This window comes from Fusarium vanettenii (genome assembly GCF_000151355.1).
Source record: "Fusarium vanettenii 77-13-4 chromosome 5 genomic scaffold NECHAsca_12_chr5_2_0, whole genome shotgun sequence".
Lineage (NCBI taxonomy): Eukaryota > Fungi > Ascomycota > Sordariomycetes > Hypocreales > Nectriaceae > Fusarium > Fusarium vanettenii.
This window is the reverse complement of record NW_003315872.1, coordinates 670,096-696,328: the sequence shown is the minus strand read 5'-3', so window position 1 is coordinate 696,328 and position 26,233 is coordinate 670,096. Positions and strand designations below refer to the sequence as shown.

The 26,233-nt window shown below is 54.0% G+C and overlaps 7 protein-coding genes across 7 annotated transcripts; 4 read left to right on the top strand and 3 right to left on the bottom strand.

Annotated features, from left to right (window-relative positions):
- Positions 1 to 3,351: 3,351 nt before the first annotated feature.
- On the top strand, positions 3,352 to 8,212 carry NECHADRAFT_93326 (uncharacterized protein; the record flags this gene model as incomplete). The annotated part of the gene is made up of 5 exons (XM_003048133.1): positions 3,352 to 3,435; positions 3,571 to 3,676; positions 3,724 to 3,850; positions 3,973 to 4,209; positions 4,294 to 8,212. 5 exons carry the CDS (start codon positions 3,352 to 3,354, stop codon positions 8,210 to 8,212), a joined length of 4,473 nt encoding a protein of 1,490 aa, XP_003048179.1.
- A 1,647-nt stretch (positions 8,213 to 9,859) lies between these two features.
- Positions 9,860 to 10,498, top strand: NECHADRAFT_39802 (uncharacterized protein; the record flags this gene model as incomplete). Its single annotated transcript, XM_003048132.1, has 1 exon — positions 9,860 to 10,498. The coding sequence occupies one exon, from the start codon at positions 9,860 to 9,862 to the stop codon at positions 10,496 to 10,498; it is 639 nt and encodes a 212-aa protein (XP_003048178.1).
- A 100-nt stretch (positions 10,499 to 10,598) lies between these two features.
- Positions 10,599 to 12,245, bottom strand: NECHADRAFT_93324 (uncharacterized protein; the record flags this gene model as incomplete). Its single annotated transcript, XM_003047945.1, has 2 exons — positions 10,599 to 12,086; positions 12,141 to 12,245. 2 exons carry the CDS (start codon positions 12,243 to 12,245, stop codon positions 10,599 to 10,601), a joined length of 1,593 nt encoding a protein of 530 aa, XP_003047991.1.
- Positions 12,246 to 12,613: 368 nt separating this feature from the next.
- NECHADRAFT_69058 (uncharacterized protein) lies at positions 12,614 to 13,415 on the top strand (the record flags this gene model as incomplete). Its single annotated transcript, XM_003048131.1, has 3 exons — positions 12,614 to 12,798; positions 12,863 to 13,076; positions 13,134 to 13,415. The coding sequence occupies exons 1-3, from the start codon at positions 12,731 to 12,733 to the stop codon at positions 13,413 to 13,415; spliced, it is 564 nt and encodes a 187-aa protein (XP_003048177.1). The 5' UTR covers positions 12,614 to 12,730.
- Positions 13,416 to 13,520: 105 nt separating this feature from the next.
- On the bottom strand, positions 13,521 to 14,025 carry NECHADRAFT_80046 (uncharacterized protein; the record flags this gene model as incomplete). The annotated part of the gene is made up of 2 exons (XM_003047944.1): positions 13,521 to 13,817; positions 13,894 to 14,025. 2 exons carry the CDS (start codon positions 14,023 to 14,025, stop codon positions 13,521 to 13,523), a joined length of 429 nt encoding a protein of 142 aa, XP_003047990.1.
- Positions 14,026 to 17,634: 3,609 nt separating this feature from the next.
- On the top strand, positions 17,635 to 19,613 carry NECHADRAFT_100385 (uncharacterized protein; the record flags this gene model as incomplete). Its single annotated transcript, XM_003048130.1, has 2 exons — positions 17,635 to 18,588; positions 18,645 to 19,613. 2 exons carry the CDS (start codon positions 17,635 to 17,637, stop codon positions 19,023 to 19,025), a joined length of 1,335 nt encoding a protein of 444 aa, XP_003048176.1. The 3' UTR covers positions 19,026 to 19,613.
- Positions 19,614 to 20,395: 782 nt separating this feature from the next.
- Positions 20,396 to 24,389, bottom strand: NECHADRAFT_40310 (uncharacterized protein; the record flags this gene model as incomplete). The annotated part of the gene is made up of 5 exons (XM_003047943.1): positions 20,396 to 21,631; positions 21,885 to 22,180; positions 22,397 to 22,603; positions 22,657 to 24,120; positions 24,230 to 24,389. 5 exons carry the CDS (start codon positions 24,387 to 24,389, stop codon positions 20,396 to 20,398), a joined length of 3,363 nt encoding a protein of 1,120 aa, XP_003047989.1.
- Positions 24,390 to 26,233: the final 1,844 nt, after the last annotated feature.

The window sequence follows — 26,233 nt, the reverse complement described above, 5'->3', positions numbered from 1 at the left end:
CATCATGCCATTTCGGCGCCAAGGCACATCCTGCTCCAAGAGATCCAAGAGGCTGATGCTCATGAGTGAACGTTGAGAGCTGTGCTTGGGCTTGGGCAGCTCTGAGCTCTTTCCGTCCGTAGGTTGGAGAAAAGGTGGAGTGGACCCCTTCCCTTGCTAGCGGGCCGGGAAGGAGAGGGCGATTAGATCCCTGCTGGGGACGGTGATCGGCCCGCCCATTGGCCCGTCCCGGGAAAGAGCTCCCAGCTAGCGTGGCCAATCAAGTGCCGTAACGCACCTGCAGCACATCTGGAGCACATCCGGGCGCTTCGACGTCGACGTCGATTGAACGGTTACCGGGAAGGCGTGCCCCACCCCGCGTGCCCCCATGCTCCATCTCCCAACCACATGCTTTTCCTCCTCATTCACTCACCTCACCTCGAGACCGTCAACCTCGATTTGTCGCGCGTACTCGACACTGCCTGAGCGAGGACCTAGCGAGGCGGATGGCAGTTGCAGTTGTGAGGCTAGGCTTGGAGTCCTCTGGAGCCACAGGGCAGCAGCCCCCACCGCAGGGTCCGAGGCTGCCAGAAAGCATTGGCATTCCATGTCGCCGCCTAACCACCACCATGATGCCGTGTCCACGCACACGCAGACCGCAATGTAAGGTACCAACCGGCCTGCCGTCTCAACGGGACCTCCAGCAGAACTGGATCGACGATGCCGTGTCGCCGACCCTACTGCACCCGTCGTCGCGACGCCAGGCCAGCGTGCAAAGACGCTGTGCTGCGCTACCTATATGCTCTGCTGTGTTGTCCTGCAACGCTTGAGAAAGCCACCGCTCGTCGTCGTACCAGACGTAGCCCCGCATAGCTCTGCCCATCTCACAAAAAGAGGGGCAGCAGGGACCGCGAGACGGTGATTGACGGGTTGAATCAATGCATAGGTAGGATGGAATTTGGATGAGACGACGGTGAAAGCCATGACGACCAAGGGAATGTGTCCATGATAAGAATCGAGCCCGAGACGGTGAGGTCCGGGGCCAACTCAGGCGCCTGGACTCGAGCGACGGGACACAATTGATTGATTGATAGGTCGAGTCGATCGAGCGTCGAGTTCTCGAGTCGGAATGGACCATGGAGGTTTTTACAAGGGGCTCCGCCGAGCGGGCCACCCACCTCGACAAGCCGTCCAACGAGTCAACGACGGGGTCAACTCAAAAGGCACGCGGCCAACCCACGAGGCTAAATATGGCAGGGGGCATTGCTCATTAGACGTTTCGTTTGAGCCGTTACTACTCGCTGCTGGCTACTCGCCTTGTCATGAAGGAAACGATCCGTCGATCCACAATTCGGCATCGCATCCATAGAGTAGTCGATTTCGCTGTTGCTCGTCATTCATCAATCAAATCCGCAGCCGCCGCCGGCGATCCATTCACGTCAAGGTGACCGCCTCCGCCCGGACTGGCGTTTTTTTTTTTCTGCGCCATCCGATGCCTTGCTCGAGACCCCTGTTTACGAGACCTGCTAGAGAGCGACAGAGCTCCCTCTACAGCACGAGAGGGGATCCCAGTTCCATGCAGCTCCTCTCCTCGTCTTGGCCGCCAGTCTCCACAGGCTGGTACTAACAATGGATGTCCGTCCCAGCACAGCGAGGCCGTGTTTCTGAAGGCTCCAATCCCCAGCCGCCGTCCACCATCCGCCATGTCGACCCCTGGGTGCCATGTTGCCCATGAGCCGGTCCGTCTCCGCTGATCCATGGAACCCAACGTTCGCAGGGCTCTAATTATATGGCCTCTGGCACAGGCGTCCACTGACAGGCCAGGACGCCACTTTGTAGGCGCCATCTCTGACTCTGGACCCCTCGCCCATGACCCATGATGGATGGTCCATCACACTGAGCACACGCAGTAACGGCACCCACACTGCTCGCTCTCAGGCACCCTGGATCGTCTGCGTCCTTCTCAAAACCATCCCAACCTGCTCTTTTTCTACTCTAGATTTCCCTCTTAGGCCTCTTCCTAGTCCTTTTCTCCCCTTGTCCTGTGCTGTGTCTGTGTCGCCTCATCACACTGTCACATCTTCAGCTCTTACAACAACTCCACCAACAACAACACTCCCAGCCCCCAGCTCGCTCATCCCAGCTTCAGTTTGTGGGAAGAAACAGGTAATGATTTTTTCTTATTCTCATAACTTGCCGTCGTCTTCCGAAACCAAACCTCACACCCGTCATCATCACCTTATGCATGGTCCTATCGCCTCTCTTGCTGCCCATCTGCGCCTCGTCGAACGCCTCCTCCAACGCCTCGTGCCGCATCCTGTTGTTCGCTCCTCAGATCCTCACCCAACTCTTCAGCGTAGTCGCCTGTCGTTGCTCAGCACAGCATACACGCGCGCACATCCACATCCACACCCACACAAGTTACCAGACCCTAGAATCCCTTCAAGAGACGTTCCAAGCTACTCCTGCAAGTCAAGCGCCGGGTCACACCCCTCTCCAGCCTCCATCCACTCTTGTCCGCTCTTCCATTGTAGACCTTGCCCACCTTGCCCACCCGTCCTTATTCGGCTGTCGTCCGACCCCAGGCAATCACATTCAGGCCCGGTCGAGGTAGAGCGGTTGCGTTCAGACTGTTGCCGGCTTGCGCCTATAGCGTCTCTGTCAAGCAAAACCACTGCTTGACCCATCTCCACACACATCTCTTCTTCCTCTCTACGCTCGCTCGCGACTCCTTTCTTCTCTTCATCTTCACTAACCTAACCGCCTCCCTCAAGAACACCTCACTCCCCTCTCACCGCATTCGAAAATTACATCCTCTCCACGTTGCAACCGAGACACACGGCTTCACGAGTCCCGCCCATTGTCCAACCCTGGTTCACCGTCGCTACCCGCATCGCCGTATCGCATACCGTGACGGAACAAGAGAACAGAGTGCATCGCGATCCGAGACTTTGGCTTACCGAGGCGCCCCGAGAAGAGTCATTGTCCGGGTGCGGGCAGTAGGACACTCCGAGGCATGTTCGACAGCCCCAGCGTGTAGCTTCCCGCCTGTTACTGCGACTCTGAGAGCAACGAGAGCAAAGGCCCCGGCCATCGGGGGTCGTCCCTCGTCGACATCGCATTAGAACAGTACGTGCATCGTCGCACACGACTCCAAGGCCCCTGCAGACCAGTTCCCGAACTGTCGTCGTGCCCTGCCGCCAGCCGACTGGCTAACGTGAGCTCCGTGAATTGCAGGTTGAGATTCGAAAGGATATCAGGCCCATCATGTCCGCCGCCGTGCCAACATCGTCGCGGAACCGCACCGTCTCAATGAGCTCTGGAAGGGGGACCGCCAGGAGCAAGACGTCGCAGGTCCCGGACAGCACCACCATGCCTCACGTAACCGACCTCAAGTATTTTGATCCCTGCGCCGCCACGGCCGCCATGTTTTTATACGCCCAGGGATCATCCATTGTCTGCTGCCACCATGACACCCTCACAATCGAGCGGAGGTTCTCGCGGCACGCCGACGATGTTCAATTATTGGCCGTTGACAACCACAGCGAGGCGGGTGCCGGCCGCTTCGTTGTGAGCTACGACGTTGGCCAGACTGCAATTGTGTGGGATTTGATGACGGGTGATGAGATTGCCCGATTTGCATCATATGAGCACCTGACTGTTGCAGCCTGGATGAAGAACGGCAATGTTGCTTTTGGTATGTGTGATTGACCTGATTTGAGAGCGAGAACTAACAAGACGCAGGAAACACAAAAGGAAGTATCATCTTGTTTGAACCCTCAACTTCTGAGCATGTTTCCGCAAGGACAATCGATCAAATTGCAGTGACTGCGTTGGCGCCATCAGCAGATTGCCGCACATTCGCCATTGGGTGAGTTCTTCATGCACTCATAATCACATCTCACTAACATGGTTCAGTTATCAAAATGGCTCCCTCTTTATCGCGACTCTGCAGCCACGCTTCACTATTCTACACAATCTCACCACCTCCAGAGGACCGTCACCCATTGTCAACTTGGCATGGCATGCTTCGTCATCGCGGCAAAAGTCGGACATGCTATCTGTCCAAATGCGTGATGGAGACCTCCGGGTCTGGAGTGTGGCCAAGAAGTTCAGCCCTGACGATCCCGCAAAGGTGGTTCGAAACCTGAAGAAGACGGAGATCTCCATGGATGGTCCCAACTGGATGGGTTGGTCCAAGAACGGCCGCATAATCCAATACTCTGACTCGTAAGTCACAACTTGCCACCACCACAGAACCCCCTAGTCTACGCGCGCGCTTAACTGCATGATTCCATACTAACCTGTTCACAGCCAAACACAGTCATGGGATGTTAGGACCAAGCACGTCACCCACGACCCTATCCCAACCCTCGACATCGTCCGGGGTCTCGCCGTCTATGGCCCAGGAGCTACGCTCTTCACCCTGGGGCCCAACAACACGGTGCAGCAGTTCGACCTCAACTCCCCTGCCATCATGGTGGCGAATGTCCAGCACCCAGCAAACCTGCTGCCTCCCTCGCCTCCAGTGTCGGAGGAGACCGGTGATCGGTCGGCCACTTCTGCGACCACTATCAACTCGGAGTCTGAGACAAGTTCCGTTCCGCTGGAGATCAATATCTCCGAGAGTGATGAAGATCACCTGTCGCCATTTGCCCGGTTAGCCCAACGCCAAGTGTACGACTCGGGCGGCAATGAGGCCTACGACTCTGCCAGCCCGATCTCAAGCCGAAGTGGGTTGTCCTCCCTCTCCAAGTCATCGGCGGGCTCCAACACTCAGGGTCGTTACGCTGGATCGATGAGATCCAAGGGGTTGTCTGACAGTACCTATATCTCTGCTGGAACCTCTCTTAGGTCTTCGACTCTTGGCCAAAGGAGGGAGATGGACAACTATTCCATGGGTTATTCTCTGGGTACTACTAGTGTCCCTTCAATGGCGTCTAGCCGCTCTCGACGAAGGCCCTCTCGCCTTCGCAACGAGGTTCCGCGCAGTCCTGATGACAGCAAGGTTCATGACCTGTTCAAGTACACTCGCGCTCGTCTGAGTGACATCCCCTACAAGCACCACATGGGAACCAAGGACACTCGTCTCACCAACGATGACCTCCGTCGCCAGATGCTCAGCACCATCTTTGGATGGAACAAGGAGATCGAGGATCTCATTAGGGATGAGTTGGCCCGTCACCCTCCGGGGTCTGCTAGCCGTATCTTGTTGGCTAAGTGGCTTGGTGACATTGACCCAGATATCATGAGTGCGACCTCAGAAAACATGACATCCTCAGACTGGATGTTGTTGGCTCTCAGTGGTATCGGCAACCAGGCTTCACAGCACAAGATTGGCCGTGCCTACGTTCAACGCCTTCTTGAGACTGGTGACATTCATGCCGCCGTCACAATTATGCTCGGCATGGGTGACCACAACGACGCTATTGAGGTCTACATCTCTCACAAGCGTTACATGGAAGCCTTGATTCTCACTTGCTTGGCTTTCTCCAGTGTCTGGGAGCGCCAGGCCGCCATCATTCGGAAATGGGGAGAGTGGGCTGTGCAGCACGGCCAGCAGCAGCTGGCTATCCGATGCTTCGCATGCACTGATCAGGAGTCCACCGAGCCCTGGACTTCTCCATCTGCCGCCCAGCTCAACTTCCAGACCATGAACCCCAGCATCCCCGAAGTTCTCAGCCCACCTCTTTCGCCTCCTGGCATCCAGCGTGGCCCTCAGCGCAGCATTGCCAAGACATCGGCGCTGAAGCTCATCACCTCCTTTGGTGATCAGTCGCAAAAGTCTAAGTTCTTTGCTGGCGACGGCGGCCAGACTCCCATTGCCGCTGGTGTCACTCCTATCGCCGACTCTGCCGGGTCTCCTTCTGTGTCCACCAACAACGATGCCACAACCGCATTCCTTCGTCCATCCAGCAACAGCAGGTTCAACACGCCTGTGTCGGCACGAGGACGCGGACGTCTGCCCTCCATCGGCGAGGTCCCAGCGGATCTCAACCGTGATGCTATCAGGAACGCTGAGCTGTCAGCTGTTCTGTACGACATGGAGACTCGATCTGGCCACGCTCGCACTCCATCAGGTCAAGACAACAACATGATTGCCGGTAACCTGCTTCAGCGTGCTGCCACAGCCAGCCCGATGATGATGCGGGAGCACGCCGAGCGCGTTGTCCAGCCTGCTGAACATATTCCTCCTCCTCCCAACCACGACATCATGATGAAGAGGAACCGCCGTAACGGCTCGCGTGATCGTATTCCCGTGGGTGTCGACTTGCGATTGACGTCTTCCCCGGGCGTGGAAGTGAGTGATGTGACCTCCCCTGAGCAGTCTGTTGGTTCGTCTACTCGCTACCACTGGCCTACTCGACGCCGTGGACCTGGCTCGGTGACCAGCAGCTCTGTTACCTCTGCCTCCAGCGCTGGAAGAAGCCTGCGACACCAAGCTGTCCGAAACCGAGAGGATTACATCCACAGCTTGGATGCCGCCCATCACTACCAAAAGAGGCAGCGCAGCCGACAACGCAGTCAGTCAAGGACTCGCGATGGTTCACGCAGCCGCCCCGGCAGCCGTGAGCGAACAGGCGATCGAACAGCCGGCCCTCGAGAGCACTCCGAGGAGCGTGGCCGCGTCGTCGCTCGAGGCTGGCCCAAGGCCAAGCGATCACCTACTTCTCCGATTCCCATGTCTCCTGAGGATCTGATCAACCTGAGCACCCCAAGACATACTCAGATGGGTGAGCCCGCTACGGTGCGCAAGTTGAGCTCCTCCATTTCGAAGCCAAAGAGCCGGGGATCGAGCCGTGGAAGCCGTCGCAGGAGCCCTGATAGCCGCCGTCCCCCAGCTCTTGACATCCGCGGTCGTGGCCAGGGTCGGGAGGGATCAGTTCAGCGATCCCCATCTTCTCCTTTGCCCTTGTCGGCGGCTCCCCACTACCAGGGCTCTGAGGATGAGGAAGATTACAGGGCCGCCATGGTTGCCCAGGAGGAGTTTAGGAACAAGCACAGTCGCAGTCAAAGCCGTGGCCTCAACTCACCCTCCGTCGGCGGCAAGCGATCTCCCTCGGAGACTCGAACCAGGGCCAACTCGGATGTCGTTGATATTCCCGAGCCCCTGTTTGCTCATGGTCGGACCGCCTCGACTGACCAGGCTGGCGATCTCAGGCAGATGAAGGATGAGCGTCAGCGGAAGAAGGAGCAGGCTGCCCGAGAACTCGAGGAGCGTCGCAAGTCCCTGGCTAAACGCCCCCAGGCGCCATCTATTCCTCACCCCAACGACTTTTCTCCTGCTCTCCCGACGGCAGTTGAAGCTCCTGAGCCTAAGGAGTCATCTGATGAGGTACAAGGTCCCAGCCCGACTGAGCAGCCACCCAAGAGCATGTACGCCCGTAGCGGACCTGTCATGGGTCTTCCCGCTACCCCCAAGGCCATGAGGCTCATCATTGAGGGCAACCATGACAAGACTGGCAGCACTCCCAGGCCCGATGTCCCCTCGATCCCACCCAACTTTGTTCAGAGGCAGACACCAAACTCGTCACCCCATGCTTCGCCCAAGAAGGACATGGGTAGTGATCTTCTCACTCTGCTGCCCTCGACTGTTTATCAACCACCAACCCGACCCAGCATTCCCCGAAGCATGTCGGCTCCTATCCCTGACGAGCCAAGCCAGCACTCAGTTTGGCCCGATCGCAAGGGCAGCGTAGGCCGCATCGATGAGCTCCCTGGCGGCGAGCGACGTCGATCTCACGAAGAGCCTATGCCTCCTCCCCCTCCTCCGGTGTTGAAGGAGCTCCGACATCTGGCTTCGCCTCCTCCACCACCCCCAGCTCCCCTCCCTCACGTCGCTCACCGAGCTCAGCAGGGCGGAGCTATGGCATCTGGCATGATTGAGATTGTCATGGACGACGAGGACACTTCTGGTAATGACATGGGATCTGAGGCTAGCCCTCCTCCAGCCCCTGTTCAGAAGGGTCACAGCCGTGGTCGAAGTGTCGGTGATGGCAGCAGCATCTCCAGCCGTATCTCCAAGGCGACTGAGCGTCTCCGATCGGCTAGCCGTAGCCGCAAGGAATACACCAAGTCGCCCCCCTTTGAGGCACCGTACGAGAGCATCCCCATGCCTCAAAAGCTCAAGTCGCCTCCCCCGGTGTCGTACAACCCTGATGTGCTCCGATCTCCTATCGACACCAAGAACAAGCACCTGTCGACGGGCCTGCACCGGAGCGAGATGATCTAGGAGGTCTCACCCGGGCGCAAGCAGCGCGTTGTACGGCATCTTGTTTCCTTCTACCACTCCTTATAAACGACACTTGTACTTTTTTCGATTCTATTCGATTCTCTCTGCATGGCGATCGGCGTTATTCACCATCTCTTAAGTCGATACGATACCATGCTTGTTGTCCGACGCTGATATTGCATTCCTGCGCCTTGTCACGACACGGATGAAAATCCCTGGTTTTGTTTCTTATTTCTGATTTCTTCAAGTTCTTAGTCCCTGTCACGGCGGGTTCAGTTGCATTGACTGGCAGGCGATCTGATGAACTATGCATGACTCTTCGTTTCTCTGGGTCGGGACGTGTATGGTCCTTGCAAAAGCAAACCCGTGGCTTTACAGATTATGTTTGGGGGTGGTTGAATTGCATACGCGCAATGTTTTCTGTTCCTGTTCTTTTTTTTTTTTTTAACATTCTTGGGGAAGGGGGAGAAGAAGAAGAGGGCCAATCTCAAGGCCGTCGTGTTCCTTGGATCAGACGAAAGGCCTCCAAAAAGTCAAGGACACGATGCGGGAAATGAATGCAGCGAATCGCGTTATACAATGTTGCCTCGCGGCACTTGTTTGAGTTTTGGGTGAATGATGATGGACGGGATGGATGGATTCAATGGACTGGATTATGGGACCTGGGGATAGTTTGATGGAAATGATTGATGGATGATAAGGATTGGAAAGGATCGGATTGGATAGCTCTTTTTTTTTTTTATTCCCCCGGAGGGCTTTTAGTGTTTACGAATTGAACGAATGTGGTTTGTCTTGCATATGATTTTTGTTGCTGTGACTTGTGAAGTGAGTGTTGTTTGAGAGGAGAGACATGGACGTGGTGATGGCTTCATGTGCGAGGTCCAGGGAAATTCAGTGGGGGTTCGAATCACACAGCACAACACCACATTCGACCTCAATGATATTAAAAATGGCTGCAATCGATAAATCCAATGCAATTCAATTGAAATACAATTTTTAAATGACATTTTACATGTGCAGTTGATGTGCAAAAAATGCAAAAAAGAAAGCGTTGAATATTCCATCTCATCCTCATCCAACCCAAACCCTTCCACCAAGCGTATTCCCACCCGCCACGCGACGGGGGAGAGATCTCTGCAGAGTGAAGCCTCCCTCAAGGGTCATCTCCAGCGCTCAGGACCGCCAAGGGGTTTACCAGCATCGTGAGTTTCCTGCACGAGTGGGCGGCCACCGCGGCGTTCGGACGGGGCGCGGCAGAGGGCCACTATTCCGAAGAACAGTGGAATTGGGATGGGAAGATGAGCGTGTTTGAACGTCTTCGCCGTTGGACCATTACAGTCGGAAGTTGGTGACCAATTTGGGGCTTATAAAGGTATGGTGGGTGGGGCGTGGCTAGTGGTGGGGCTTGTGTGTGTGATTGCTTGTTGGACTTGAGCTTCAACTTGCCATGATCACAGCTTCCTCTCCTTGACGTAGCTGGCTGGTACAGCAGTTATAGCTTCAATTGTCTGTTTACAACTGTCGCATTCACCACAATTCCAGACTTTTCCAGTTTCTTCAGCATACACGATAGAGACAACCTCCGCCAGCTACTCTGCAACACAACCCACCATGATCAACTGTTAACCCATCACCAAATCAACCACCATGCTCTCGACATCTCCCCGCCTGCGCATCAGGCATCCGTCCCCGACAACGGCCGAATTCACAGTAACAACCCTCCGACCAATCCCTCCCGCCCTCCACACCCTAATACTCCTCTCACGCTTCCTCGTCACTGTCTTCATCCTCCTACTCGTCTACGCGCGCCTCACCCTCTCGCCGCTCCTCGCAAGCATCATACCACCGCTACTCAAGGACTTGGTGCCTCGCGCGCACCTACAGGCTCCGACTTCTATATCTGCGCTTGCGGAGAGTATACCTGTTTCTGTACTCGTGCCTGGGAGTTTTGCTGTGCTTTGGCTGCTTAGCCGTAGGGGGTATGCATGCGAGAGCATTCTCGTCATGAGGGGTCTCGGTGTTCAGACTAGCTCGTGTGCGGGTAGTTACCTCGCAGGCACGGCGACGAGATTTATCCCGACGGAAAAGATACAGGATATTCTAGTCAACGAGGCGTTCCTTGGATTCGAGGTGCGGTACTACCTCGTCGTGGTGGTGGAAGGAGAAGAAGACGTTGTCGTCGTGTTTCCTCGCTTGCTCCCACGACGCAAAATCGTTGAAGAGGTATGGAGGGGTGTAAGACGGTGTCTATACGAGAGCAGGGCAGAAGAAAAGGGACAGAGTTAGAGGGTATACCCAAAGGGCGTTTTTGTTGTATTGTTTGTGCTCGCCGGCGATAGACGTGCGGCTTTGAGCTTGCTTAAAAACACTTTTATGCATCTAATGTCTACTCGTCCGCCGTGGACTCATCCTTTCTCCTGCCAAAGCCCTTCTGCGCTCGCATATCCTCCGAGCTAGCATATCCTTTTCGGATCGCGTACCGCTCATTCTGCTCTTCGGGAGACTGCAACTTGTCCTTTTCCAAGAGCGGCACGTAACGACCTCCCATGCGTGCGCCGTTGCCTCCTTCATAGACCATGGTGCTGTTTGCTTTGGCTGGCTCCGGCCGAGAGATCTGGCGGGAGGGATCTGTGCTGCCTTGTTGAGAGACAAGCTGTAGGAGCTGGTTTGATAGTAGCTCATCGAGCTTACGCTCACGCCAGTACGCCCATAGACCGTCTATCACCCCGAACTGGCCCGGTTTGCAGAGCGCCGGGTCGTCGGAGAGGTACACCCAGTCAAGAGCATCCTTCTTCTCAGCAGCAGGGTCCACAGGAGCAGAATCCTCGCCGGGGAAGATGCAGTCCCAGAGCACCAGGGGCACCTCATCGGCCATGACATAGTTGGGCTTGCATGGGCTCTTGGCCACGTCGAGCAGAGTCGATATGACCTCTGGCTTCTCGAGGCGCTGGCCCACGAGGAATAGCACTCCTACCATGTGGCGGATCTGGTGCCACAGGAAAGCCGAGCCACGGACTTGGAACATGTACACCTTGGGATGCACAGCGTCCTTGTCCACGACTCCTCCAGCTGGCGCATACTGAGACCCGGAGAGGTATGGCAAGGCGGAGCTGACATCGCGGACCTCCTTGATATCGGCCTCAAAGATGTTGCGCACAAAGTTTGTAATCTGCTTCCCGGGGTCGATCTTGCAAAAGTTGCGAAAGTCGTGCTCACCCTCATACCGCTTCGCCGCATCCCGCATTGCTTCAATATCGAGCCATCCATTCTTCGCGCCGCCAGCCGTAGGCTCTGGTGTAAAGGCAGGTTGGGTGAAGAAGTAGCGGTACTGACGCTCTCGACAGGAGAATCGGGCTGAGAAGTCTGGTGGTGGTGAGGGGCACCAGGCGAGGATGCGGATATCAGGGGGGAGCACACGGTTGAGGAGTCGAGGATACTGTAGTTCATCCTTGATAGGGTCGAATGAGGAAGTTTCAATATAATCTTCTTCCTCTCCGTTCTCTCCTGTTGGTTCATCCACAACCATGGCATCGCCCGCTTCACTTAGACGCCGTCGCTTCTTAGGCAAAGGTCTGTTGCTCCGAACCCGTAGACCAATGACCTGTCCAAAGGCGCTGACGCCTTTATCGGTGCGGCCGCACTTGGAGTACTCGCAGCACTCAAAGTCGACAACTCGTTCATCCTTGGGGAAGATGAGGCACGCCTTTGTGAGGGCGTTCCACAACTCCTCCTCGATAGATGGAGCGTTGGCCATGGCTTGGAACTCGAAACCGCCGTAGTTCTTGCCCAGGTACGCGAGTTTCAGGGCGATGAACCGCGTCGAGTACTTGCTGGGGTCCATCTTTCGTTTTCCCTTGGGCTTAGCCTTTTTGACCTCTGGTGTCGTGTTGTCTCCTTCACTCTTCTGTGGCTGTTGCACAACCTCGACTTTTGGCTCTGGAGCTGGTCGGCTCTTGAGCTGAGCCTCAAGCTCCTTGACCCTCTGGATAAGACCGTTCTTCGTCCATGACTGATAATTTGCGTCCCCGGACATGGTGCGGTACCTGGCAGCCTTTCGCTGCGCACGAGCTTCGGGGGATTCACCACTTGATGAAGAACTCGAAGAAACTGAAGCGCTGCGTCTTGACGGTTGATGATGTATCTGAGCTCCGCTGATGATGGCTCCGAGCGGACTTTGACGCCCAAGTTGACGACCAAAGCGTCTCATGTGAAGTTGGTGGGTTCCAAATTTTGATCCGTTGTATGCAGGCCCATCAGAGTCATTGTGAAAAAGGGCTTCAGCAGCCAACTTGGATGTGTGGCTTGTTAGTCGCTGTGGCGTTGCGGGGTGCGCCACACGGGGAGAAGGGACAGGCCGAGAGATAAGTTACGTACTGCTCTCAGCTCACCACTATCAATACCCCAGCTTCCATTTAAACAGCGATAGCCTGCTCATTCAAGCTGGTTTCACCCTTTATAGATCGTGATCTGATCCATTCCATCGATAATCTGAAAAAAGACATCCTACACAGGCACAAGATGGACACCGAAGTGATCAGGATCCTCCTCGTAGGCGATGAAAAGTGTGGCAAGACAACATTCCTCTCGTACGCAGTCCTAACCCATCTATTTAATCTGGCCCTATCATCATCTCATCCTAGGTCCTCTTAGACGGCTAAGCGCGGGCGAAAACGTCAACCCAATCCCCCTGCTCCGCGACATCGACCAGCCATACATCTTTGGGATCAAGACCGGCACCAAACAGTACCGGTTCGAGTTCTTTGATACTTCGAGCCCGGATAACTGGAGGCTCCTAGACCCCGATGCCATTGTTATTTGCTTCGACATCAGCCAGCGGCTGACATTGATCAACATGCAGAGATATGTAAGTGATGCGAAACCCTGTTCTCGGAGGGAGGGCTGACAGTTGGGGGCGTTGTAGTGGATCGACGAGGTCAAGAAGTCATTTCAGAGGTTCGACACCCTGCCTCTCATCATCCTCGGGTTGAAGCGGGATCTGAGGTCGGAGAAGGACCCCAATGGGATCATCTACCCCCAGGAAGCGTACCAGGTGGCGCAGACCTTGAGGGCGGACCGGTACGTCGAGTGTTCGGCGGTGACGGGAGAGTTGCTGAAGCTGGCGTTTGAGGACTTGTGCAAGACGGCCGTGACACCGACGACAGGGTCAAACAGCCAGAGCGCGAGCACGTGTATGATACTGTGAGATTTGAATGGGCGAGCCCCAGGTGACGTGTGGTGGTAGCGATGGGTGATATTATAGGACAGAGCTGGCCCTGGATATAATGCTTAACAAAGTCTGGACTTCAGGCTATGCGTCAGCCATGGATGCATCGGCCTCAGCTTCTTGCCCGAACGGGCCGAGAACTTCGGCGATGATGGTGACCATTTCCTCCTGCTGCTCTGCGGTGAAGCGCTCATACATATCCTCGAGAGCAGAACCGAGAACTGGGGGAGTGCTGGGGCGAAGGTTGATGATCATGATAACCTCACTCTTGGCTAAGTTGAAAGGCCTCAGGCGCTCGAGGAGTTGGGTGATGCAGCCCTCGGTGTAGGGAATAGGGTCCTCGCTGAGAGGGTTGGGATTTGAGCGGAGATAATTCAGGAGCTGTAGCGTCGTCAGTTATGTATCCTTGAATTTTAAACTGCACATCTGAATATGAGCAAATCGGAGAATGGCCTACATAGCGAACTAGATCCTCATAATTTTGAGGACCTCGATGCTTAGTCTTCTTGTACCGCTCCTTCTGCTCAGTGAGGTGCTCGTACACCTCCCAATTACTGAGCACAGCAGCTTGAGACTCGAGAATCTTCATAGCTTCGGTCGATGCGTCGGCTCAGCAGAGCGAACCAGGCGAGCAAAGGTGAGATTCTGATGGTGGGTGAGGATGAGGCTCTGAGCTGCAGAGGAAAGAAAAATGGGGGATCCAAAATGTGTAGTTGAAGGAACCAATCACGGCCCCGCAGAAACACAAGGCTGAAGAAGAGAAAAAAGTGGATGCACCTTTACGCAGCAACTTGTGAGACACTCAAAAACGGGAGGCTTTTTTTTCTTTGGAGTTTTCTTTTCTGGAATTGAGCGTGGTGCACGATCGACACCTTGTGCGAATGTGGCAGAAGCACAAGGTGTGAGATGTTGATTCAAGGTTGAGACTTGGGCAAAAGTTGGCTGCCCTCCAATTCACGATTTTTTTTTTTTGCATGTGAGCCTCAATTGCTTCACCTTTTACCATGTGCGCAAAGCAAGGGAGATTCCGTGTTACAGTGGAGTCAATTTCATCACGTACCTGCGCAAAGGTTTTTCTTTCTTTTCTTTTTCCTCCAATGTCTAGCTCCAATTCGTTCGTCCACAAGCCATCGGCAAAGACGCCCCCCGCGATTCTTTTTTTTTTTTTCTTCCTTTCTCACTTCCGGCATCGCAGCACGCAGGTTCATAAAGAGGGGTCAACCTACAGGCAAAGGATCCAATAGGAGCCATCTGATGTGCAATGCCATCATCAGAAGGGGAACAGAAACAAGATCCCTCCCCGGATCTCGGTGGCATTTTGAGCCACATAGTACCTACGCAAGTCTACGTGCATGGTGCTAAAAAAGCTGAAATGGTCTGGAACTCCTGATTGTTCTTGGGAGAAGGAGGTCGCGTGATTTAGCTGCTTTCTTTTTCTCCCCTTCTAGAACGCACACACTGGCACTCGACATCTTATCCTCGGACAAGGCGAGACCTGATGAGGGATCGAGTGATGCAAGCCACAGAGACATGGGTTTTTTGCTTTGCTCACATTGACAGAGATGAAAACGGCAATTGTCCCATGCTCGTCGCAACCAACATGCGTCAGTTGACAAAGAGATTCAGCACACATGGTGTAACCACAGGCCAGCAGTTGCTGAGAACGCCTTGCCCGCCTGCAGTCTTTGATATTGTGCATCACGCCTCGGGAGAGCTGCACTGCGGCGCTTTACATTGTACATTTGCCAAGACCTCGAGTCCGTCACCGGGGCGTTGGACACGTTGCAGAGCCGGCTCTGTTCCAGGGTGTGTGTCTCGCGAGAATGCTTTGCAGCGGCTCTGCTTATAATGCTCAGCATGACCAGGCAGGAAGAAGGAAAGAATAGGATAAAAAGGACGGGTTCACGGCTGTGACTGGTTAGCACCTCCAAGGTGAATGTCGCTTGAACGAGTGTGGTACAGATCAACTGACTACACATCCCTGCCGGGCTGAACCGCCGCCGGGCAATCTCCTGGTGACCAGACGCCTACAGCGGTAGAGCCCATGGAGCCCGTTTCGCATGAAAAGCCCAGAAAGGTTCAGTGGAATTTTCCCATTTCCCCAGTGGATTGTTCCAGCTGCCCTCTCTGCAGCCGGCGTTTCTCCCACTGCCTGCTTTCCGCTACCGCTGTCCTGCACATTTCTCGGAGGTACACCCTCGGTACTCCGTCTCCGGCTCGGGTTGAAGACGGTCCAGGAAGCCGCTTCAACCTTCCCGGAACAAGGTACCAGCATGAATTTTCGAAGAATAGGGCGGTCTGCAGTTGACGGAGCAAGGTTGAACTGCAGAGCTACCCTTGTTCCTAGCATATCCGGGTTGTGGTGGACTCGGGTTTTTGCCAACTATCGAACCCTTTTTTATCACTCATAACAGCATGGGGGTCCCGTATGGAGAGCTACTACACCTGGCCAGCAGGTAGGTACCCTTGGTACATGAGAATTGGCGGGGGTGGGTACAAAGTCCAGGTTCATGTGAATGGAAAAAAAAACCTCCTCCTCCTCCATCTTCAGGCTGCAGCTAGAGCCGCGGGTGGGTAAGTAAAGCGGCTCATGGTGTGAGGAGAGAGCAGTACAGTAACCAACTGGGCAGGTGAGGGAATCGTTATCTTCCTTTTATTTTCCTTTCTCCCTTCCCTGCAGCAAGAATCTCACCACTCCACGCTTCCCGTGCGGTCTCGATCCCGAAAACCTGGGAGAATGTCTCTGCATTGTCTTTGCAATTGGCGCTTGTGGTTCGCCCCTCCTTCCCTCCGGGTACCGGTGGACCGGCCATCGATCGCTGGCTGTTTTTTTTTTCCTCGGCTGCTGGTTGGTTGCCTGCGGCAGCCACGCTTGACTAAGAATAGTAGTACATGACTGTACGGATTTGCATCGTGACGGGTGTCATGTACCCCGTCGCCATTTCATCATTTCTGGCTCCGACTTGGACTGCCAATGACTCCTGTCTCGTTACTTGACGCTTCTGCTTGTCCGAAATCATAAAATATCATTTCATCTCGTCGTCACCGTGTTGCCCAAAGTCTACGCAACCCCAGAGAAACTAAAATCTGTATCCACCTTCTCCCTCCCTTCCTCCCGCTCGTCGAGAGTTTCTTTCAAATTCACGCATCCATTCGCACACAATGGGCCTTTGATATTCGCCCATCGACATCCCATCCCATCGCCATCTCCACTCCTCCTCCTCCTCCTCCACTTGGACTGGACTCCTCCTGCGACCGCCGCGCCATCCCCGGGCTTTATTTCATCGGTTCGTTCGTCACGTCAGTCTGCCGAGTTCCTCTTTCCTCCATCTCTTCCTCGTCACCTTCAAACGAAAGTCTTGCCTCCATTCAACTGGCTGGCTGTTCCCTCCAACTCGCTCCCCGACCGCCATCTCCGGCTTCGCACCGCCAGGTTCTTTGTTTAGGATCCCCTGCCCTGTCATTCGGCATTGGAAACCTGCTGAGCTGCGAGCCTCTGACGCAGTGACGTCGACTGCTCTGTGCGTCTCATCAGTCGGCTACAGCAATCGGCCTCCACCCCTGTCAACCACTGTCGAGTCATCCCTCGCGCCGCTTCAGCGCCCCCAGACAGGCCTTCAGGTCCCCCCAAAAGCGTCGCCAACCTCCTCCTACAGCGTACTCAGAAAGTCCCCGGCGCCAATTTCGTCTTCTACCGGCATCTTGCAGCAACTCACACGCTTCACCACTTACTCACCGGGCAGGCATTTGCAATCCCGCCTCCACTCACCCCACTCCACGCGCTCCCAGTTGCTGCGCTGCGCTGTGCTGCGCTCCAAGAGGCCGGGCCCGCCATTGAAAGAGCAAAAAAAAAAAAAAAAAAAAGTCACCTAGTCAAGGATTTGCCTCGCAAACCCTCAACTTCGTCACGTCTCGTCTCGACTTCGGTTTCCCTCGATCTCGGATCGACTCGTTTCGACTTGTCTAGGGTTTCCCCCTCTTCAAAATCGTTCTCGCATCATCAAGAGCTCCTTCCTCGTGTCCGGTACTCTTGACTCGGTCACGCCTCCCCTCTCTCTTCTCCATTGCTCGCCCCTCCGAATCGGCCCCTCCGCACCCGTTTCCGCTTCCGTCCTTCGCCGCTCTTCAAAACTTTTTGCTCTCTTAGCCGACGACCACTCTTGAACTTTTACCCGACAATCACATCCTCGCCTTCACAATGGTGCGCAATATTGTCGTTCTGGGAGGCAATTCCCACCCCCAGCTCACAGAAGCCGTGTGTAACATCCTCGGCGTTCCTCAAAGTAACCGCATCCTTTCAAAATTCTCTGGTGGAGAGAGTCGTTGCGAAATCAAGGACTCGGTCCGTGGAAAGGATGTCTACATCATTCAATCCGGCTCGGGCAACGTCAATGACAACCTCATTGACCTCTGCATCATGATCTCGGCCTGCAAAATCGGTTCAGCAAAGCGAGTCACTGCAGTTGTCCCACTATTCCCCTACTCCCGACAGCCCGACTGGCCCTACAACAAGGCCGGTGCTCCTTTGTCGCAAGCCTCTGGGGGTTCCCGAAATGACTACACCTTCGAGAGCGTGCCGCCCACACCTCGCCCCGGCGCCCCTCGGTCTGCCGGCTTGCCCAATGGCGTTAACAACCTCACTGAGAAGCTGTCCAAGACTGCGATCGCCAGGGAGAGCGCTGCTAACGGTGTCAATGGTGTTAATGGCACCAATGGCGATTACGCGCCGCCTCGCCGTTCGGATACGATCTCGAGCACCACTTCCAACCGTGGTCACCAGCAGGAGAATTCGATTTCCTCGCAGCGAAGTTTCACGACCCACGACTACGAGAATCAGTCCAACATCTCGGCTTTCCAGCCTAAGCCTGGTTACAAGCACTGGATTGCCCAGGCCGGCACTCTGGTTGCCGACCTGCTCACTTGCGCTGGCGCAGACCACATCATCACTATGGACCTTCACGATCCCCAATACCAGGGCTTCTTTGATATTCCCGTCGACAACCTCTACGGAAAGGCTCTGATCCAGAACTATATCCAGTCACAAATCCCTGGCTACCAAAACTCTGTCATCGTCTCCCCCGATGCCGGAGGTGCGAAGCGAGCTACCCTGATCGCTGACAGCCTCAAGACGGATTTTGCCCTGATTCATAAGGTAATTCAAATAATCTCTTGACTCCCCTCTGTTCAAGACTCATACAATACCTCTAGGAGCGCCGTCCGATCCGATTCACCGAGCACCGCAATGCCAGCATGATGCTTGTGGGTGATGTCGCAAACCGCATCTGCATCCTGGTCGACGACATCATTGACACTGGCAACACCATCACGCGCGCTGCTAAGCTTCTGAAGAAGGAGGGCGCTACCAAGGTGTACGCTCTTCTCACTCACGGAGTGTTTAGCGGTGACGCCATTGCCCGTATCAATGCTTCTGCCATTGACAAGATTCTGGTTACCAACTCGGTCCCCCAGAACGAGCACCGACGACTATGTCCCAAGCTCGAGGTGATCGACATCTCGCCCGTCTTTGCCGAGGCCATCCGCCGTGTCCACCACGGCGAGTCGATCAGCGTACTTTTCCAGCACAACTAAACCACCAACTACTGACATCCACGGTTTGTCATGAGTCCAGTGACAACCTCAACCAATCATACTATGGCGTTTTACTCGACATGGACGAATAATCGAGTCCAGTCGGATCCTTGATTTCTAAACGGCCTTGTACGAGGAGCATCCCGCCCTCGGTACCGCAGTCGCGACGCTCATCCCCGTCATGCGACGTTTTGTTCTGACCTGGGATGTTTTATTTTGGAGTTTAAGGGGAGCTTTGGGTGCTTGTCTTATCTGCCAGGCCTTGGTTTCCCGGCCGTTTCGATATTTTTCCATTTCATCCCCCACCCCCTAGAATGTATCCTGACGGGATACTTGGAACGGCACACGTCGGTGTGCAGTATAACAAAAAGGAGACACTGTGGAAGGAAAGGAAAGGGTTTGGTATAGGCTGGTGCAGCGTGGGTAGGAGGAAGGGGTTTCTTGCTTTCTACTATGCTGCACAATCTCATCCATTCCCACGGTTTTAGAACCCTTTCTTTCTCTTTTGTTGATTCCTTGATTCTTTTGCTACACACACAAACACAAACAACAACAAAATCTTGAAAAACCTTGCTTGAGGGTTAGTAGCTATCTACCTACCCCACCTCCATCCCTAGCTGGATCGAGGGGAAACGGTATGTCTTGGACAAAACAAAAAGGACCTTCTTTCGAGATGTGGTTCTCTTGATATCGCAAGTCTTCCAATTGAATGAGAAAGAAAAAAATCGAATCGTAGAAATCCGGACCAACCTAAACAGAGAGAGAGATGGGGGAGTTTTTATAGACGGGGGGAGTTGAGGTGTTGCCAGAAGGGGCCAGGTTAAAGAAGTCAGCTAGCCTTGCAAATGGTGATGCTGCCAGATAATGAAATAAAAAGTTGAAATAAATTCTTGCTGTCCTGCTGTCAATGGTGATACTGCTACTATTGATGTCATTAATCGGCTGAAGGGAAGTTAAGGACGCAATGAAGAGGAAGTGTCACAACTCCTTGATATGAAGATCAGATCCACTACCATCCCAGAGTGCCATGACTACACCTTGACCAAATTCAAGTCTTGAATCATTAAATCATCAATTCATAGCGATTCGTGCCAACTTAGAATACACTAGACCGTTTTCCGTCACCCGTCTACCGATCTGTACCTCGTGAGTGTCGCTGTCTAGGTAATGGTCTTCATCCCCTCAGCATATGGACATCTGTGATCTTGTATCATCACATCCCTCAAATCCGGCACGCCCTTAACGCCACTTGTCTCTGGAAACAAGAAACAAGTCAAATAGTAACAAGGCGCCAAAAAAGTGCCTTGTCTGATATAGCACAATCGATCTCGTTGTGTATACATCAAAATGTTGCTCAGGAGAACTCTCCATTAGTGTTGTTGCAGCGCGGACATGCTACTAATCATGTCCACGTCCGAAGGAATCTGCCACCCATGTGCCGTGGCAGCACGGCGGAATGCATCAATAGCCTCGAAGATGTTGTAATCCATCGACCCCAAGCTATCTACCCGGTCAAGGCGGGCTGGAGGGTCCATGTCGCAGAGATTCATCCTGACTTCGAGGAACACCTTTTCCAACGACAGCGCGGGGGACCAGCCCGAGTTGGTGAGCAGCTCTGAGCATATAGCGCCGCCTATGGTAACATGACCACCACCACCGTGGACGAATGGGAGGAAGCGAGGGCGGATGACACGGACAAAAGGCGGTGATATCGGGTACGAGCTGCCGAAACGGAGTTCCAGGACAATGCTGGAGCAGCCGGCGCGCTTCATATCTTGCGCAAGGGGGAGGTTCACGTCAAAGCTGTGGAGCTCGACGATCCAGTGAAACATGTTGTCCAGCTTGTCAAAGTCGATATACCATCCTAGCGAAGCGAGATCGGTGCTGGATTGTATCTTTTGCAGATCCTTGATCTCCCGGTTGAGGGCACGTAGGGCTCCTGGGGATGACGTCGCCCAGGTCGGCTCGGCGAGCTTAGGGAGAGAGGCCAGATCCAGGCCGCCAGGCCTGAAGGCGGTGGTAGTTCCAGACTGTGGTTGGCCTGTGTTGTTTCGATCCTGCATCCCTGTCGTCAGCTTGGATGGTCGTAGCTCTCCCAGGCCCGAGTCCGTGGAAGTTCGTCGCCGTTTTCGCACCATTTGTCTCTGGCTATCCTCTTCCTCGACATCCGAGGCCAGGAGATCGTCGAGTTCCCCGTCAACCTCCTCAAGCACATCCCCATCTTCTTCATCGAGCAAGATAGGATTCTCTCGGGTGAGGCCCGGATCACCAACAGAGCCATGCTGTCCAAGAGCACGACGGCGGGCAGTTGGAATTGCCGACAAGGGGATTAGGATCTCATTTCTATGGTCACCGATCAACCGATGTTGAGGGTCTTGTGTAAGATAACCCTTCGAAGTGAAGACCGATTTCTTCGGGCACCATTGGTCACCGGTTTGTGAAGAGGCGTTCACTCGAACAAATAGGTACCGGCACTGAATCCACTCGATTTTGTTGATAACAAAATGCGGTTGTGTTGACACGTATTGGGCTGGATTGTTGACAATCTCACACATGCTGATAGCACTGGAGATATTGAGTCGAGAATTCGGCCATGCTGAAGAAACCTGCGTTATTGAATGTCAGCCAACAATCACCACCAACGGAGAAGATACAAGACGGCCAGAGAATGGCTGTGTGATTAGCAAGGACAAGGGGAACTCTGTGAGTGTGCATATCTCCTAGAGGGTTCGAATGCCAGATCGATCTGGTACTCGTTCCAGCTCCCAATGAGATCTACACTTTAACAGAGTTTCCCCTGCCCTACCGCGTTCGACCTTCCTCCAGGTATGGCCAACTTACCAAGTGGCTTCCGTGAACACCCCCCATCGTGTAGCCCTGACTGGTCGAAAATTCCTTGCCCAAGTAGACTCCGTTGCCGTAAGCTCGTCCATGCAGCGTCGTAGAAAAGTCAAGCCCAGTCCGAATGATGCTGTGCCAATTCTCGAGCGGACTTCCATGCCAGGCGAATAGACTTGGGTGTGTTTTTGGTTGCCCGTTGATTTCTTTCAGTTTCGTGAGCTCCTTGAAGAAAGCCTCTTCCTTCTCTGGCGAGCCCTGAGCGAATCGAAACTGCATCCAGCCCGCTCCCATGCCCTGGACAATGCTGGGACTGTCTGCGGCCCCTCCCGCCGGCGATTGACCATCAGGGATTGGGCCGTCTTGAACAATGAAAGATCTGTTCGATGCCACGATCCAGTTGAGGAGAGCCAATGTCGAACTATTCATGCCCTTCCAAAGGGACAGGCTACTTCCTGGCCTTTCCACAAGGTAGGATCTCATTTCCTCGACAGACGGGATCATCCGGGTCAGTTGAATGAGATTGTAATCACGGTCCGTGATCTGAATCTCATCGATATCCTTGTTGTGCTGGAAAAGCATGACGCGGACCCGGTCTGCGCTGGGATGGGTCGCATGGGTTCTCGTCTCGTTTTCTGATAGCGACAAGACATTCATGGGCGCTATCTGTGTCTCAACGATTCGAAAAGTGCAGTCCGAGTTCCCGACCGATTCGATGATGCACGTGTGCCTTTCCACAGCTGTCTCGGTGTTAGTGTTGCCATCAACCGGGAACCAAAAAGTGTCCACTTACTCGAGTGCAGGATAGGTACCGTTGTAGTCATTTCCTTGGGTTTGATGACAAGAAGGACACAGTCACCCTCTTTGATCTTTTTATGGGAGCCATAGTCGGTGCCAGAGAACCAAATCGTCTTGTTCCTGAAGGACACGTCCACGTCCAGATGCTCTGAGGGATCCTTGAGGGAACCTGGATCAGCCCATTTTAGACCCAGTCCTTGGGGAAATTCGCGAAGACGATTGTTAAAAACTGCACAGTAGAAAAAGGAGATAAGGAGATCGACCACAGCTGGGTTGTTGACAATGTCGTGCTCGATGCTCTGGCCGAACCCGAGTGACAGGTACTGGTAAAGGCAAAGCAGGTTTCCGCAAACGAAAGGCTTGACGGCCTCGAAACCTCCATCCATCCTTTGATGGCATACCATGCAGTATTTTGTGCATTTGATTAGTCTCTGCAGACCGAACTGCATCGCCACAAGAAAGATGTTGAGATCTTCACCTGCCGAGACGTAGTCTCGTCGAAGGAGCTCAAGACTAAACCAATCAGCAGAGCTGTCCCGGTCATCTGTAGAGTTTTTGACTGAAGAGGAAGTGTCTCTGAAGTGACTGCCTCGACTCAGATCGAACTTGAATGCATGTGCTTGGTCCCAGGAAAAGTTGTCGGATCGTCGAAGTCGTAGGAGACTAGGGAACTCTTGGTTGAGCAGGGAATTGAGAGATGCTGACATGTACAGCGGTAGAAAATGATCGCTGTCCCTGCTGCTGTCTTGACGAGGAGGATGCTGGGACTCCATGTTGTGCTCGGGCTCGAACATCCGTCTCATTGTGTGGTAGGACGGCTTGGGACTGGCGCATTTACCGAACCTGAATTGCACCGTTGACTGGTCGGAGGGTAGACGTATAAACTCGGTCACAGAAGGATATCCCATTGGCAGTTTGATCAACATGACCACGTACTCCGAAGACCTGAGGTCCCATGCCTCCAAGGCTTCCTCTGGGATGGCGAGTTTTGAAACACGGATGGACAGCGAGAAGATACCAGAGAGATTGTCGACCTTCTTCGTGAACGGGACAGAGATACAAAAGCCTTCGCTCTTGGCATCTCTTAGGTGCCGCTTCAAGCGAGTAGTCGATCCTGGAGAGCCAGCTGCGCATCTCGCAGCCGGTCTTCTAGGCGGCAGCGGGGTGATGTCAATGCGATACTCTTCGTCCTCATCGCCCTGGGAGAAGTCGTCGCTATCGAATGCAGAGTCGCCCTCTGCTTCATCCTCGTCGCTACTAATGACGGCTATGGATGGATCGTCCATGCTGTTGCTGAGCTTGGCGGTCAATCGTCTGGAAACCAGCGAGATGACTTCGGTCACATTCTTGCCTTCGGTCAAGGCAGTGAAACTCTGGAGCCACTCATCCATATCCTTGGTAGCATGGTCTGACGAGGTGAATATCATGAAGCTCGAGTGTCTGGGATAAGAATCGGCATCTGGATATTGTCAGCTAGGTTGTTTCTGCTTTCCGCGGGGGATGGGTGATTAAATGTCCCAGCTCAATGTGCAGTCCAGAGTCTGGGGGGCAGTATTGCAAGATCATACCCGTTGAAAGAGCCTGGATCTCCAAGGGCGGCTGCCCTTCCAGGCCATAGGTGAATACAATCTCTCCATCTGAGTCTCCCTTTCGCACATTTGTGACGTGCGGGTCGTTATAGCTAGACGCAGCGGCCCTAAGGTCGAGGTTGAACTGCTTGAGACCCATGGCGGCGTCGACTGGCCACCGGTCCCAGCGTTTAGCCCCGACGTTGAGGGGTGGAAAGACGCTGAGCAAAAATCGTGACGAGTATCTACAGAGCTCGTCTAGACGTGGGCAACAGGTGGTAAAAGATGGGGGAAGTGAGCACGGCGAGGCGATGTAAAGCCCAATAAGTGCAATGTTCTAGGGCGGGGTCAGTTGTGTAGACGGGTAAGATTCAGGGCGAATATCCGACGCCCAGATAATTCCGCTGATGGGTGAGAAAAAGCTAGATAAATGTTGGCAAGATGCAGCATTTGAAATGAAAGATGTTGGGTGCAAGATATACCTGGGAGGAGAAGCAGTGGTTCAGGTCACGGGAGGGCAGGTGCGTTTGCCGTTTGTTTGCAGTACCTACCCTGCCCAGGATGAGGGGAGGGGAGTCAGAGCTGAATGTCCAGCCTGTGCGATTCTAGAGGAGCTTTTTCTAGCTCCAAATGACTTTGTCGTGTGTCACAGGCAGACCGAAGAGAGGGAGGAGGGAAGAGTTGGTAGGAGTGGAAGACCAGGCGTAGGTAGGCGTGCATGGGGTCATTGCTGCCTGTCTGCCTGCGCAGCTCAGTTCAGTTCGTTCGCATGGCACGTTCGCCCGCGGTGTCGGCGACCTGCAGTAAGATACAGTGAGTGAGTGGGTGGCAGTGGCAGTGATGGAATTTGGGCTTGGGCAAACATTAACCGAAAGTTACAGCGAAGTTACTTGGAGAGGCTGTGACTCTGTGACTGACTTCAGCAGATGCAAAAGAGCTCGTTTATATCAAGAAAAAGAGTGAAAAGGCATCACAGATCTTGTTTTCTTAGCTGCTAAAAGAATCCAGGCTTACGTTAAAGATAGCGTGCTCTTACAAGCTTCCTGAGGTACAAGCTTGTCTCCGTGGATGACATGGCCATCTCCTCCACCGCACGGTACATGACAGCCACTCACGCTTACACCAAATGAATGAAGTAATCTACGAGCATAGGGCGCAAGAGACATGCTGCAGTATCAAACAGAAGTCTCAAACCCCTGAGATCAAGTGCACACACGACGCAGAATAATTCTTTTCCTACTGATCAAGGGTCTTGACTAGAACTCCACGAACTGCCCGGCCTAAATCAGCCCTATGGAGCGCTGGCGCCGATTTAATTAGTGGCGATGCAACGTACAGACAAACCCCATCAAACAAAAGCCATAGGTTAATTGAGACGAGTGCACTGATCTTCTCATGCTTGGGCCTCAGAGGACGAGGTGAAGCAAAGGGTTTAGTTAACTGTTGCACCCGTCGCTCAACACTAGGCAGCAATGGGCAACCTCGTAGGATCCAAAGAATTCAATTGTGCTTGGCGTTCCAGCTTCACGGCCAGCTTCGAAACAACCAGGCCCACCTGACGTCCTTTGAAGCCCCGGGACCTGAGGGAGGTGGGCCTGGACCGCTCAAGCTCCCGAAGCTCGACGTCAGGATCTCCACAGTCAGATGCTCAAGTGGACTGGAGGTCGATCAAAGATGCCAGGGCATTTTATTCCCTGCACCGCCTCACGTTGCGAGTATGCGATGCAACAATGGTAGAGCTAGAAGGTTGCACTCATTTACAGCTTCACATCAATTAGCACTTCTCCTACCGGCCTCCATGGCGCAAATCTTCATGCCCAAATCCCTTGCCCGTTAATTGATCCAGACCCGATTCGGTAACGCGTGGTTCAGGTCTCACTTCCCTGTCGGCCCACCTCACTGGTCATCCCTCCAACACTTGCATAAAAGGGATCACTCACGACAACTCTCCATCAGCATTTCTCGTATCCATTTCCCCCTCCCTCGACAACTAATTTGCTCCTC